The sequence below is a fragment of the Haliotis cracherodii genome, unplaced genomic scaffold (assembly GCF_022045235.1).
Source record: "Haliotis cracherodii isolate W230 unplaced genomic scaffold, xgHalCrac1.p SCAF_3, whole genome shotgun sequence".
NCBI lineage: Eukaryota > Metazoa > Mollusca > Gastropoda > Lepetellida > Haliotidae > Haliotis > Haliotis cracherodii.
In genome coordinates, this window is record NW_027266286.1 from 21,234,121 (window position 1) to 21,250,414 (window position 16,294).

The 16,294-nt window shown below is 43.0% G+C and overlaps 1 protein-coding gene across 1 annotated transcript; it reads right to left on the bottom strand.

Annotated features, from left to right (window-relative positions):
- Positions 1-3,767: 3,767 nt before the first annotated feature.
- LOC139475291 (uncharacterized) lies at positions 3,768-13,792 on the bottom strand. Its single transcript, XM_071258523.1, has 3 exons — positions 13,102-13,792; positions 4,583-4,629; positions 3,768-3,998 (listed from the first exon to the last, which is right to left on the bottom strand). The coding sequence occupies exons 1-3, from the start codon at positions 13,790-13,792 to the stop codon at positions 3,768-3,770; spliced, it is 969 nt and encodes a 322-aa protein (XP_071114624.1).
- Positions 13,793-16,294: the final 2,502 nt, after the last annotated feature.

Sequence of the window (16,294 nt, forward strand, 5' to 3'; positions counted from 1 at the left end):
AGTCTAGGACAAAGACACCGCTGACGTGTTGATGACGTTGAAGGACGGGCAAAACTAATCATCCAGGAACCCTTTCGTCATGGGCCACTCAACGGCATAGGATCTGAAGTAAAACAAGGTATTTCTTTCAAATAGAATTCTTGATCCTGACCCAGAATGAACACAAGTCACATTTGGGTTTAAATTGATCTCTTTCTGTCATTATGGTCGTTATTTGTGGTATGAATACAAACGTTGATTGTCACTAACTTTGTTGGTCGCTCATGCTGATCCTAAAACAAAATTCGAAAACGCCGAGCAAGTCTACAGTAACTTGGCAAGTCTAGATTTCTTTTCAGTTTCAGAAAGTGATGATAACCTCTTGGGTCCTTTCTGTTATATACTAAAAGACAACTTAAAATTAAAGCAAATTCATTTCAGAGATTAATTGTAACCTTGGATTTGGTTTAATTTGCATTTATGGCAGATTCATATTTATTAATTCGTAGTTGACTTGCGCAAAGGAGGAATTAAACTACAGTTTATAGGTCAAGTCGAAGTTTGAGAACGTTGGAATGACGGTCTCTGAACTGGGTTATAAATCTTGGCGAGAAATCGTTCGCGCTGTCCGAGTTATCGTACGTGTACTATACCTTTAATGCCATTTTATTACCTGGAATAAAACAACAACAACAACAACAACAACATCTGAACACTCCTTGGTTAAATAATTGAAATATATAATGGAAGGCTTCCTAATAAGAAAATAAAATGATATCTCTACCGAAACAATGTGGAATCTTGAAAATAATACATTGTATGAGCAAATTAAAAACAAGAAGTGTGGGCTTTTAAAGCAGACACGACTGCAGCATTCTGCTCAACTGGGCAAAGGCAAACTGACATATCATTATACTCTTTCTGTTTAATTATAGGACCGATCGACCCATGTTTTAATTCATTGTGGTTCTTAACACATGAAGTAGTTTCCTCCTGAACAAACATGTCGTGGATGCCACGCCCGAATAAATGCCCCTCACATGATGCAATGGACCCGTGAAGATTCCGGGGTAGAATAGGTCTTCAGCAACCCATACTTGCCGCAATAGGCGACTATTCTTGTCGTAAAAGGCGACTAACGGGATCGGATGGTCAGGCTCGCTGACTTGGTTGATACATGTCATCGATCCCAAATGCGTGGATCGATGCTTATGATGTCAATTACTGGATTGTCTAGTCCAGCCTCGATTATTTTACAGACCGCCGTCATATAGCTGGAATATTGCTGAGTGCGGCGTTAAACAACAAACCGACAAAAACAAAACAAACACACGATGCAATGATTATATAATCTGACTAGATTCACGTCACAGATAACCTTCCAAGTGACATGTCGTCCTAACTGTTAACTGACAAATCACTGCATGCCCTGCAATGCAGTGTGACTAATGTTTTCTGTCAGCTGACTTGACGTCATGGCGTATGGCCGTGGGACGATGTTTAGCGATTGAATACTCTGCTGAATATCAGTCTGTGTTAAAAGTGCCCACTTACGATACTTAGCCAAGTTTGCACGGATTACATGCGTGGGAACATTATATAACAGGTGAAAACGTGACGTTATCACATACACTACAATATATATAAGACGTCAAAATAAGGTGTGGCTTTCAGGAAAACACTTCCTTAGATTCTCTGTGCCTTCCTGCCTACCTGCTTACATGTCTATCTGTCTGTCTTCCCGCCTACCTGCCTTCATGTCTACCTGACCCCCTCCCACACCTGTCTACCTGTCTGCCTACCTGCTTACATGTCTATCTTTCTGCCTTCCTGCCTACCTGCCTACATGCCTACGTGTCTGCCTACTCATCTACCTGCCTTCATGTCTACCTGACTCCCCCCCCCCCACCTGTCTACATGTCTACGTATCTGTTTTACCGCCTACCTGCCTACATGTCTCCCCGTCTGCATACCCGCCTTCCTGCATACATGTCTACCTGTTTGCTTTTCCGCCTACCTGTCTACCTGTCTGCATTCCGCCTACCTGCCTACATATCTACATGTCTGCCTTCCTGCCTACCTGCATACATGTCTACATGTCTGCCTTCCCGCCTACCTGCATACATGTCTACGTGTCTGCCTTCCCGCCTACCTGCATACATGTCTACGTGTCTGCCTTCCCGCCTACCTGTCTGCTTTCCTGCCAACCTGTTTACCTGTCTACCTGCCTTCCGTTCTACCCACCTCCCTACCTACCTGTCGATCTTCTTACCTACCTGTATATTTGTTACCTACCTGTCTATCTGCTTACCTACCTGTGTATCTGCTTACCTACCTGTCTCTCTGCTTACCTACCTGTATATTTGCTTACCTACCTGTCTATCTGCTTACCTACCTGTCTCTCTGCTTACCTACCTGTATATTTGCTTACCTACCTGTCTATCTGCTTACCTACCTGTCTCTCTGCTTACCTACCTGTATATTTGCTTACCACCTCTGCTTCCAGCTTACGTGTCAATCTGCCTACCTGCTTTCCTGCTTACCCACATGTCTGTCTGCTTCCCTACCCACCTCCTTCCCGCCCACGTGTCTACCTGCCTTCCCGCTTACCTACAGCTACCTGCCTATAGCTACCTGTCTACCTGTCTCACCCTGTGAGGCCAGACACAGAGGGGGTGGCGAATGTCATAACCGCTTCATACAATGATATGGAGGATACCGGTCTTGACATTGCAATGTTCTGGGTGATTTACAACAACATCGTTGTCCACTCTTTGTGGGGCAATTGTGATATCTGAAGACTCTTGTTAGACAAGCATACAGCTGTATAATGACAACAGAACCGATCTAGGAGGAGACGTTATATATAATATCACTCCATGGAGATTCTAGAACTTACGCCACCCCAAAATACAAGACATGCAACACATGAAGATTGGGCCCCTTTATATGCTGCTGGGTATAGAAAAATACTGTAGAAATAGTGGAAGAACTTAAACTAGTCGGAGAGAATTATGTATGTAGGTCTTTCGACTAGCACTGAAACAGTTGTAAATTCTCAGAATGTTTTAACAGAAACTTAGATGTCTTAACCGCCTACCTGCCTACATGTCTACCTGTCTGCCTTCCCGAATACTTGTCTACCTGTCTGCCTTACCCGCCTACCTGTCTGAATTCCCGAGTACGTGTCTACATGTCTACCTGTCTGCCTACCCGCCTACCCGCCTACCTGTCTACCTACCCGCCTACCTGTCTACCTGTCTGCCTACCCGCCTACATGTCTACCTGTCTGACTTCCCGCCTACCTGCCTCCATGTCTACCTGTCTGCCTTCCCGATTACTTGTCTACATGTTTACCTGTCTGACTTCCCGCCTACCTGTCTACCTGTCTGCCTTCCCGAATACTTGTCTACCTGTCTTCCTACCCGCCGACATGTCTACCTGTCTGCCTTCCCGAATACCTGCCTACATGTCTACCTGTCTGCCTTCCCGATTACTTGTCTACATGTCTACCTGTCTGCCTACCCGTCTACCTGTCTACCTGTCTGTTTACCTGACTACCTGTGTGCCTTCCTGCCTACTTGACTGCCTGCACTGCCTTCCCTTCTACCCACCTTTCCACCTACCTGTCTGTTTTAATTACCTACCTACCTTAACCGAATTTAGATGTAATGATTCCGACTAACTAGGCATTGCTTGTCAACATTCTATCGTTGTAACTGTTAACATTCTAGATCTAAGTGTCGCCCAAATCACCATGGGCTGTCTCACACGTACCTCCGGCTTCTTCACCTATCCATATGTGTATCCAGCAACTGACCAGGTGTGGCGATACTTGACCAGGTGTGATGTTCAGGTGTGATGTCCTGAACTTGACCAGCTGTGATGCCCTGTACTTGACCAGGTGTGGCGATACTTGACCAGGTGCTATGTTCAGGTGTGATGTCCTGAGGTTGACCAGGTTTGATGTCCTGAAGTTGACCAGGTGTGATGTCCTGAAGTTGACCAGGTGTGATGTCCTGAAGTTGAACAGGTGTTATGTCCTAAAGTTGACCAGGTGTGATGTCCTGAAGTTGACCAGGTGTTATGTCCTGAAGCTGACCAGGTGTGATGTCCTGAAGTTGACCAGGTGTTATGTCCTGAAGCTGACCAGGTGTTATGTCCTGAAGTTGACCAGGTGTTATGTCCTGAAGTTGACCAAGTGTTATGTCCTGAATTTGACCAGGCGTGATGTCCTGAACTTGACCAGGTGCTATGTTCTGGTGTGATGTCCTGCCCTTGACCAGGTGTTATGTCGATACGTAATTGGATGTGGGTCTCCTTTACTTAACCAGAAGTGATGTCCTGAACTTGACCAGGTGTTATGTCCTGCATTTGAGCAGGTGTGGTATCCTTTACTTGACCAGGTGTTATGTCCTGCATTTGAGCAGGTGTGGTATCCTTTACTTGACCAGGTGTTATTTCCTGCATTTGAGCAGGTGTGGTATCCTGTACTTGACCAGGTGTTATGTCTTGAACATGACCAGCTGTGATGTCCTGCATTTGACCAGGTGGGATATTCAGGTGTGATGTCCTCTACTTGACAAGGCCCGATGGCCTGTACCTGACCAGGTGTGACGTCCTGCACTTGACCAGCCGGAGTACCAGTACCTGAACAGGTGCGTTCTATCTGTCCAGTTGTAACGCATGTGCAGATTTCACAAAGCACGTTCACACAATCAGACTTACAGGTAAGTCGACAAACGACCGTTTTACCAGTCAACCCAACAAAGGGCACTGAAACAGAAATCAATCAGTGGCGGGGTTCGATTTCACTGGAGAATTCCCTGCGGGGTAAAGAGACGTGTTTATTCAGCCTGTAGCAATCAACATTTGTCATAGTAAGAGCGATAACATTTCTCTCCCATTTCCCAAGATAAGGTTTCAAATTGCTCAACTTGACTGAGGTGCACAGCAGATTTTTGTCAGAGGGTATTTCCTACTCAATTATACCAAACACACATACACAGTGGCTGTTGGCTGGAGCTTTGCACTGAATACATTGTCAACAGTGTTGGTTCTTGTGAATGGCCTTATATCACACAATACAGTGTCAACAGTGTTGGTCTCTGTTAAAGGCCTTATATCATACAATAGATTGTCAAAAGGGGTGGTTCCCTTGAATTCCGTACAGTACGGGCGGTGGGGTAGCCTAGTGGTTAAATGGTTCGCTCATCAAGCTGAGGACCAGGGTTCGATTCCCGGCATGGGTACAATTTGTGAAACTCATGTCTGGTGTCCCCCTCCGTGATATTGCTTTAATATTGCGAAATGCGGCGTAAACAATACTCACTCATTACGTCGTACAATACAGTGTTGTCAACAGCGTTGGATCCTGTGAATAGCTTTATATCACTCAATATATTTTCAACAGTGTTGACTCTTGTGAATGGCCTTCCATCGTAAATTATTTATTCATAGCAGTGTATAACATGATTCCTTTGTATATAGTCAAGTAATTTCATTGATGTACTGTAAATAATGTATTTACCCATGTAAAATCTTCGGATTCAACTCTGGAGGAAATAAAGAAATTCATTCATTCATTCATTCATTATCACACAATATATTGTCAACAGTGTTGGTTCCCGTGAATAGCTTTATATCACTCAATATATTGTCAACAGTGTTGACTCTTGTGAATAGCCTTATATCACACAATATATTGTCAACAGTGTTGACTCTTGTGAATAGCCTTATATCACACAATATATTGTCAACAGTGTTGACTCTTGTGAATGGCCTTTTATCACTCAATAGATTGTCAACAGTGTTGGTTCCTGTAAATGGCCTTACATCACTCAATATATTGTCAACAGTGTTGGTTCCTTTGAATGGCCTTACATCACTCAATATATTGTCAACAGTATCGACTCTTGTGAATGACCTTATATCACTCAATACATTGTCAACAGTGTTGACTCTTGTGAATGGCCTTATATCATACAATAGATTGTCAAAAGGTTGTTTTAAGTTGATTTTGTATATAATCATATCCAAATGTAAGGAGTTTAGTAAATTCAAATATTTTTTATTTCTTTTGTTCATATTTTTAAAGATTTTGCAAACTCGAAACTCGCAATTACAAGGGGTGGTGAAACGTCCCCTGGTGTTTGGTTGGGATAATTTACGTTTTCTGACAGACAACTGTGTAATAATATATTATAAAATAAATAGAATATTCCATGTGTAGAGTGAAATGTCATGTTTCTCTCATCTTGTGACTGGGGAAGGAGATATTCTCTATGTATCTAATGAATATGTTTTCTTTCAGGTGAAACTAAGTCAGTCGATGAGATCCCGAGGGACATTCATGAGAAGCTATGCATTCATGTAAGCATCAGAATAATGAAATTCTAAAATGAGAGCGTTTGGTTTAAAGCCTCTTTCAACAGTTCAGTTATACCGCAGCGAGTCAGTTAAGGGGACCGCCTCCATGGTCTAAGGCCTCCATGGTCCAAGGCCCAGGGTTCGATCCCCGGCCGCGTCATACCAAAAGACGTTAAAAGATGGTACTTGTTGTTACACTGTCTGGCGCTCGGCATTAAGGGGCTAAAACAAGGACTGGTCGGCTCGGAGTCAGTATACTGTGTCTGAGTGGGGTATTCATGTTAAACTGCGGCATGGTATCTCAGTGAGCTAGCGCTATCAATCTGCATCAGTCCGGACTTGTACAAGCAGCAGCTATAAAAGTGCAATATTTTTGTACGCGACGTTAAACCCCACTATACCTAGCCTATATCATAAGCATGTGTTTATTAATCACTATCAAATAGTGAAGATACCGGGTGTTCGCGAAAGATTGGCGTATCCTGGCACCTGTCACAAACACATGCAAAGGCAAGTCAATTGTTCACCTGAAATGAACACAGGAACAAGTCAAATGAGGGAATTGCATCAGACATAATTTTTGCCGACTGATTTTTGTCGTCATGTTTTGAAATGTCATCCACACGACAATCATACAACGTTTTGAAAATGTTACTGAGGCCTTGCATGTTGTAACCACATGAGTCGTATGACGCTCTTTGAACTGTTAGTTTAAACAGCGTGCTCGATTATATCTCAAAAGTTGTGAAATGTAGACACGAAAGGCTGGAGCTGCTGGAATATTGCACAACGTAGGGAAAGTTGATTGTTGGAAAGTTGAATGTATAACGCCAGTGCCTGAGAATAACCAGTCTCGATTATCTACCGAAACATTGGGCGTAAAAGGCAAATAGCGGTTAAAATTATGAATGGATCACTGAAAATCAGAGATGACACCAGGTGTTCGACAAAATGGTGAGCATGTCCTGCCCTACTGGCACCCCCTACTCGCACTGTTTGCATAAGTGTTGGTTTGTACAACACAGACATCGTACAGCAGTACGGTGGCTGAAAACAATCACGTCTTGACCAGACAATCAAGTGACCCGATAGCGCATTCTCTGATTTTCTTTAAGCTGAAAACGATTTTGAATTACGTCTGCTGTGTTTAAGTGCAGAGATTCTGCTGCTTGTAAGTCAAGAGAAACCTTGAAGAAATATATTCGTTTTGCAACATTTGGTTTTGAAAATTATATGAATGGATCACGGGAAAACCGATGTCACCCCTCTTGTCAAACAGTCATGTCGAGAGATTTTTGTCACTCTTATATGAAAAGATCTAAATATTAATCAGGTGAGGCAGTTTCACTGGCCTCTTATATTTCTAGGTTAATCGCGAAAAATCAGTGGAAGGGAAGAACCTATTTGACCGTTATTGAAGGATATCAGTCACTGAAAAGCATGAAGTTGGATATACACTTCTCTGACAAATTTCTTTGTGATTTGGCAAGCCGAGCAGATCAAACTGAGGTGTTTCATTTCTCTTCATATATTTTGAACGCTACATTCCCGTGTTACCCCTTATTAAAGTAAATAATGGATAGAGAACATGTACTAGGATTTAAGCTGTTGCCGTGGCTTCTAACAAACACATCGAGTGTCATCTACCCACTTCCGCTATCAATTACTAAGCCCTCCGTGATTTGACGGCCGATTTCATCACAAATACGATTCCAAAAACAACTTATAAAACAACATCAACAACAACACCAACAGTTTGTACAGTTCCAACGTTGCTACTACTGCTGCAGTTACTACCACTGCTACTGCTACTGCTCTCGCTACTGCTAATGCTGCTGCAGCTACTACTACTACTAGTACTACTACTACTGTTCTTGGTACTTCTACTACTACTACTACTACTACTACAACTACTACTACTACTACTGCTACTACTACTACTACTACTACTACTACTACTACTACTACTACTACTGTTCTTGGTACTTCTACTATTACTACTACTACAACAACTACTACTACTACTACGAGAACTACTGTAGGCTGTCTTGCTACTATTACTACTACTACTGCTGCAGCTACCACTACTACTACTACTACTACTACCTCTGCTTCTTCTACTGCTGCTGTCACCAACATGTTTAAGATGGTATTTACATACTGCCAACGTTGTATTTATTATCCACGTACATGTACACTAGAAATAGATATTTTACGTCCGTTTCCAAAGGTTCGATTCATAGACATATAAAATACTTTACTTTTCTAACCAAACCCAAGCGTGTTTCATCCTTAATCACGGGTATGTCTGTATGACATTACCCCCATGTAGTTTACTGTATGGCAGTGTCTTGGAGAGGGCCAAATTTGGGGAGGGTCATAAATAAATGGATATTTTGGAATTTCATTTGTCTTTGTATTTTGTCTTTTCAGGGAGGGTCATGAACATATTTAACATGGACATGGGGAGGGTCAAGACAAATATGACAAGTATTTGGGGAGGGGTTTTATTTTCAGTACATTAGTGTATCTGAAACCTCTGGGGGCAGTGGGGTAGCCTAGTGGTTAAAGTGTTCGCTCGTAAGGCCCGGGTTCCATGCCTCACATTGGTACGATGTGTGAAGCCTATTTCTGGTTTCCCCCGCCGTGATATTGCTGGAATATTGCTTAGACCGGCGTAAAACACACTGACTCACTCTAAAACCTCTGACACACACGCACACGCACACGCACGCACGCACACACACATGCACGCACGCACATACACTAACGCACGGACGTACGCACACACACACGCGCACACACATATGTACGCACACACGCACGCACACACACATATGTAATTTCGGTCTCAATCATGGCGTGCTGATTTACGTCGTTTCAGCTTTTTTCCATGAAGAAAGGACTGCCTTGAATGTTAACAACCTCTTCCACGTAGATTTGGTTCGTAACTTGCTACTTAGCAACAAAGGGAGCTAACTCTGTTCATCACACAATCCTTGCATGCTGTTTGTTTGATGTTTAACGCCGCACTTTTCAATATTCCAAGCGGCCAGTAAAATCAAGTCTGGAACAGACAATCCAGTGATTGATATTATGAGAAACGTTCTACGCTGTCGGGGTACGATGACACAAAATCAACCAGGTCACCGAGCCCGACAAGCCTATCCGCGAAGACGCCTTGCACGACAAGCATGTTAACCTGGCATCACAACGGAATGCCTTGCAAAGGCAGGTTAGATGATTAGGGGAAACCATACACTATTATGCTTCAACATTTAAGGGTATTGTTTTCTAGGGGCGGTCGGGTAGCCTAGTGGTTAAAGCGGTCGTTCGTCATACCGAAGACCTGGGTTCGATGCCCCACATGGGAACAATGTGTGAAGCCTATTTCTGGTGCCCCCCCCCCCCCGTTGCCGTGTTGCTGTAAAATCGGCGTAAAACCATACTCACTCACTATTTTTTTTTTAATCATAACCAAAAACGTAACTTAATGAAGAGAAATAATGGCTGTCAACTTCTTTAGTTTTAGGAACCTCATAATAAAGTAGTTGACATCCATAAATTCATAAATCCTTAAATTCATAAGTTGACATCCATGAATTCTCTTCATTATTGGGGCGGTCGGGTAGCCTAGAGGTTAAAGCGTTGGATCGTCACGCCGTAGACCCGGGTTCGATTCCCGACATGGGTTACAATGTGTGAAGCCCATTTCTGGTGTCCCCCGCCGTGATAGAGCTGGAATATTGCTAAAAGCGGCGTAAAACCATACTCACTCACTCTTCATTGTTGGTATTATTTCTAGATGCCATTCAAAGTTTTAATAACGTCACTTTTTGGTTTGACGGTAACTGTAGTATATAACATTTATAACATACTGTCTCTCCCCACCGTTTCCTCTCACGTCCACACTTCCATGACTGGTCGCCGACTTATAGCTGGGGTGCTGAGTGCGGCGTTAAACAAACAAACAAACAAACAAACATTTTTGTTTGTACTAGGTGCGACCGTGTAAGCAGTGGTTGAAAACGTGGCTGTCATTACAATCCACTTCCTGGTTGTTAGGTGAGGTGCTTACATCAAACGCACGTGGACATTTGGGCGCAATATGAATGTTCTGTAAACTACGGTTATAACGAACTCAAAGGGACCACTTATTTTAGTTCGTTGTAGCCGTGGTTGGTTATGAGCATATATACAGCATAACTACAGCAAATAGTCGGGACAAAAAAGTTGGTTCGTTATATCCGGCAGTTCGTTATAGGCGTGTTCGTTATAACCGTAGTTTACTGTACTTATTGAATTAATTTTTAATTTTCATTTGGATATAATACACACACACGCACAGAAAAGGTCGCATTAGCTTATACAGGGAAAAAGTAAAATATGAAAACACACAGTTTATAATCGTTTTAACACTAATCCATATGACTACTGTTTGTTTGTTGTTTCACGCCGCTTAGAAATATTCCAGCTATATGACGGCAGTCTGTAAATAATCAAGTATGGAAACGACAATCCGGTGACTGATATCTAGAGCATCGATCAACGAGTCTGACGACCTCGTTAGTCGCCCGTTACGACAAGCATGAGTTGCTGAAGACCAATTCTAACCCTGACTTACACTGGTGGATATCACTACTGTATTGACATGCATCCGTCCAATCGTAGCTGAACATTTCTAAACAACAAGCAAACAAACAAACATGCTGTTGCATCTCTGACAGGCCGTATAGGTGTTAGTCATGCACCATGAACGTGGAATATATTTATTTTATGAAAAAATAATAATCTAGAAATGCATACAAAAGCAAGTCTAGCCAGCTCAAGCTAGCTCTATTCCACATCATATTCTGAAATCAGCCGCAGGGAATTGTTTTTTATTTTTAGAGTCAAGAAGGATATTGTGTAATAAAAGATTTCTGAGACTAAATGTTAGTCTATATAGGTGTGTGTACTCTGTGAAATTGAGGCACCTTCATTCTCCAAAATGAGGGCACGACTATTGTCTGATAAGGGTTTGACTGTTTGATATCGTGGGGAGGGACTGGGATCTTGTTGTCAAAAAATATATTGTTCCAGAAAAATTAATAATCAAAATAATATTCCTCGGGTTTTCTTTTTCAATAATTTTCAGGTACAATTTTTTTCCGATAAAATTCTAGCCCACCAAAGCCCCCACCCGCACCCCCCAGAATATGAAATGGTCGGTTCCTTCGTGGCATGTTGTATTCGACGAAAAACGAAACCATTATTTTTGCATTGCTTGCTTTTATTCAGACAATCATACGCAGCGTAGGTCTGTGGATAATACGGAGCCTGCTTGAGGTCTATCCTGAAAGGAAGAAAGGTGAGTTATTAGTTTTATGTCTTCAGTCACGAAAGTGTTCCTTTCCTCACAGGGGCACGGGTGGCCCAGTCGTCTAAGGCGCCGCGATTCGCTGTGTAGGGCCCGAAGCCTATGATTGTGGGTTTCGAATCCCGGTTCGCCCCGATTATGTTTTTAGGTTTGTCAGCACCATACCCGTTCTCGTGGGTTTCACCGAAGTGGTAAACGTTTGAAACCGGCATCACTTCGGGCTTTCCTCCCACATAAAGCTGACACGCCGCGATATAAATGTAATACTGTTAAAAGCGGCGTTAAACCCAACTCTCTCTCTCTCTCTCTCACACACACACACCTTTACTCACAGATATAATATGATGTAATACTAGATATAGTTTACTGAAAGGTTACTCGCTAATGTCACAGACAGATAGTTATAATGTATTCATGAGTATAAACAGTTACTACATTCTACAAATATAAAACGTCAAAGAATAATCGGTTAACTGCCGCGGTTAACTGGCCAAACAGATTCCATTGGGCATAAAAGGTAGAATAGTGAAAATTATATGAACGGATCACTGAAAGTATTTGATGCCTCCAGGTTTTCACGAAAAGGGCAAGCATGTCCTGTTCCACCTGTAGCACTCGCACAATTTGCGCACAAGCGTATAACTGAGTGTTTTTTGCCAAACGCCGCACCTACCGGTACTCATGCCATGCGACGGGGAAAAGCACAAAGTAGCCTCCGACCTGCCGTGGTTCTGATTATCGCAGTTATACTACCAAATATGGCGTTTTAGAGCTGGATCGAGAGTACAAAACACTGTATGCGGCCGTGATCCTAGCTTGGTGAGGTGAGGTGAAATGGGTTTAACGTCGCGTCCTCACTTACTTACTATTGGAGATTTAACGTGCACTTTCGGACATTATGCGTATTTCGCACACGGTCGTCGTCGTCGTGTGTGTGTGTGTGTGTGTGTGTGTGTGTGTGTGTGTGGCTGCTTGTACAAGTCCGGACTGATGGCGATTTATAGTGCTAGCCCACTGACATACCATGCCGCAGTTTAACATGAATACCCGACTCAGACACAGTATACTGACTCCGAACCGACTAGTTCTTATTTTAGCCCCTTAATGCCGAGCGTCAGACAGGATAGAAACAAGTACCATCTTTTAACGTCTTTTGGTATGGCGCGGCCGGGGATCGAACCCCGGACCTTCCGCTCTCCGGGCGGACTCTACCACTAGACCATGGAGGCGGTTCCTAGCTTGGTTTAATACTGATGTAGATTGCTTGACTAATAATGGTTGAAGCACACTTGAGATCGGTTTGACTGTGACAAAATCGACAATAATATACCACATCTATAACGTTCCCTACCCTTTTGATTGCTATTAGGTTGAAAGATTTAGATGTGACTCACCAGAGCTGGCAGGAGCTGCTGTCACGTACACAATTTCAGTATGAGGGACGGTGACCTCTTCCTCCACTTCTTCCTCTTCACCATCCTGGCTGTCATCCTGACTTCCACCGGTTTGGCCACACAGCGCCTTGCTCACGTACTTCAGCAGCCTCTTGGACCTGGCAGGATCCTGCAGGACTTGGTGAAGTTCCCTCACGTCCCGCTTGGTATTCACCAGCTCATTCAGACCCTGCAAGACCTGCCCCTCCTTGTCATACGTCTCCAGCCACTCCTCCATCTCCCGTGCTCTCCTCACCATCACGTCCGACTGATCTTCCTCAAGATCTGTCTCAGCACCTCTTCCTTCAACTGCTTCTCTCTTGGCCGGGGAATTGTCAACATGCTCCGTCTGCCACGATGTGTCTCTTCCGGTTAGGCACTGGATGGGCTGTAAGGTAGCACATACCTTCGCCTGTAATGGCTTCAGGAGGGGTTTGACAATTGCCTTGACTTTTTTCAAGATCGGTTTGACAACTTTCTTCAGCACTGGTCTTATCTTCTTTATGATTTTTTTCACAGGGCGGAATACCTTCCTGATGCGTATTCTGGGAGCTCTGAACCTGAACCTCCACCTCCTCCTCCTTCCCCAGGAATCTGCATCCTGGATGACAAGGACAGCCACCAACAGGAGAAACACCAGAGCTATCTTCATCTGAAATAACAGGAAAGTATTAAATGTATCTTTGTTGATTCATGCAAATAGTTTACTGGAAAAGCTAAGTTGCAGTACATTAGAGCTATTCAATTACGTCTCATATATTGACAACGATTATGTAAAATGTTGCTTCTGACATACATTTGTATATCTGATGCACACAATATGGTAATTTGACATTGTAAAGCAATGTTGTGCGACGTCCAATTTATTCGGATCACAAAAAAACAAATATCGGTTGAGTACCCTAGTGGCTCAATTATTTGGTACGTTTTACTAACCTAGGTCTAGACACGACAGTCGGTACACTGTGAAACTCAGGCAGTGTTGGAATTATCATGTACTTGATTGATGTACATGAAACCTTAAGGTAGCGGTCAAACAGGCGGGTTTTAAAGGCACTTGAGTCTACTTTGCTAGAACTGTAATACGCCGGAACATAGTCTCCCTTTCAGCCATCCAGTCGACGCGCTGAAGACCCAGGTTCGAATCCCCACATAGGTACAATCTATCGTCATTTCTGGTGTCCACCGTCGTGATATTGGTTGAATATTGCTAAAGTCCTCGTAAAGTAAAAAATGAGTCACTGATGACAATAAAAAGGCCCACACAATGATTGTCATAAAATACTTAGGGGTAGATGCTAGAGATAAATGCTAGAGGTAAATGCTAGAGATAGATGCTAGGGGGTAGATGCTAGAGGTAGATGCTGGAGGTAGATGCTGGAGATAGATGCTAGAGGTAGATGCTAGAGGTGGATGCTGGGGGTAGATGCTGGAGGTAGATGTTAAAGGTAAATGCTAGAAGTAGATGCTTTAGGTAGATGCTAGAGGGAGATGCTAGAGGTAATTGCTGGAGGTAGATGTTAGAGGTAGATGCTGGAGGTAGATGCTGGAGGTAGATGCTAGAGGTAGATGCGAGAGATAAATGCTAGAGGTAGATGCTAGAGGCGGATGCTAGAGATAGATGCTAGAGATAGATGCTAGAGGTAGATGCTAGAGGTGGATGCTGGGGGTAGATGCTGGAGGTAGATGTTAAAGGTAAATGCTAGAAGTAGATGCTTGAGGTAGATGCTAGAGGGAGATGCTGGAGGTAGATGCTAGAGGTAGATGCTAGAGGTAGATGCTGGAGATAGATGCTAGAGGGTGATGCTGGCGATAGATGTTAGAGGTAAATGCTAGCGGTAGATGCTAAAGCCGAGCTGAAATATAAAATTGTAAAATTGTTACGTGCATAAAATACCTCCCCAGCAGAAAAAGATGAAAAGAGTGACGGACAGACACAACACTTTACCTCTCTTGTCCAAGGGTTTTGAGGTGTACTAAATATTGTCGCTTCATTTATAGTAAAACAGTGTTATTTTTCACAAGTACATGTTGGGGAACATGAGGTTTGATCATGCAAGCACACAGAACCTGAGCCCTCCTTCCGTAATACGAGGAGCAGGAACCCCGGATGGAGAGGCAACAGCAGGCGTCAGCATCAGCTGATGATAATGGCTATCCTGCATCAGGAAATATGGAGAGGCATCGTACACTCGAAGTCTGTGGGATCACACACAAAATCGACTTATCCGTAGTTTGAGTGACGGGTGTCAGTGTCGACCATGATTCAGCCAAGACCAAAGCATACCATACATCAAACAAAAGACGTCACCGCCAGAGAACAAACAGCCTCGGTTATCCGACCAAACAGAATCCACTGGAGAAATAGTCAAAATAGGGGTGAAAAGTATATGAATGGATAACTGAAAATCAGTGATGACACCAGGTGTTCGCAAAAAGAGATTATAAGAGATTTATAATATGTTCGTTCATATTCACACGTATTTGATATTTTGATCTTTTACAACATCTTTGGTGAGTGTTTTCACTGAAGCTCAGTCAAGGGACCTTTACGGTTCTCCATCATACAGAATTCTTTCGCTGCTAATATTATTTAAACGTGCATTTTCTGACGTATGTTGTGCAGTGAATGATACTGGTTTTGGTCTTTTCATTCCAAAGGATGTTCACCCAAAAGATGTTCTAGTTTCAGATTCAGATGATTATCATGCTTGGTATGACCAGAGACCAGAGACCGTATACTAGATTATATTAGTATACTATTATATGGTCTCTGGTATGACCTTACACATGACTTTATTTGAAAACAACCAGACTGCTAGAACTTCACGTGTTGTAGTACCAAGACAGAATACAATTTGTATTCTTTGTTTTCAGGATGCACTTTTGTAAGGTTTAATAATTAAAGTACACGATTTAATTTAGAGTATAAAATATAGCACATACTGATTAAAGAGCGTTCCTTCATGAAGAACACTTTACATTTTAACACGCCGAAAACCCGGGTTCGATTCCCGATATGGGTACAATGTGTGAAGCCCTTTTCTGGTGACCCCCGCCGTGATATTGCTGGATTATTGCTAAAAGCGGCGTAAAACCATACTCACTCACTCACTTTACATTTTAACCATTGTCGTGACTTTCTGATAGGGGC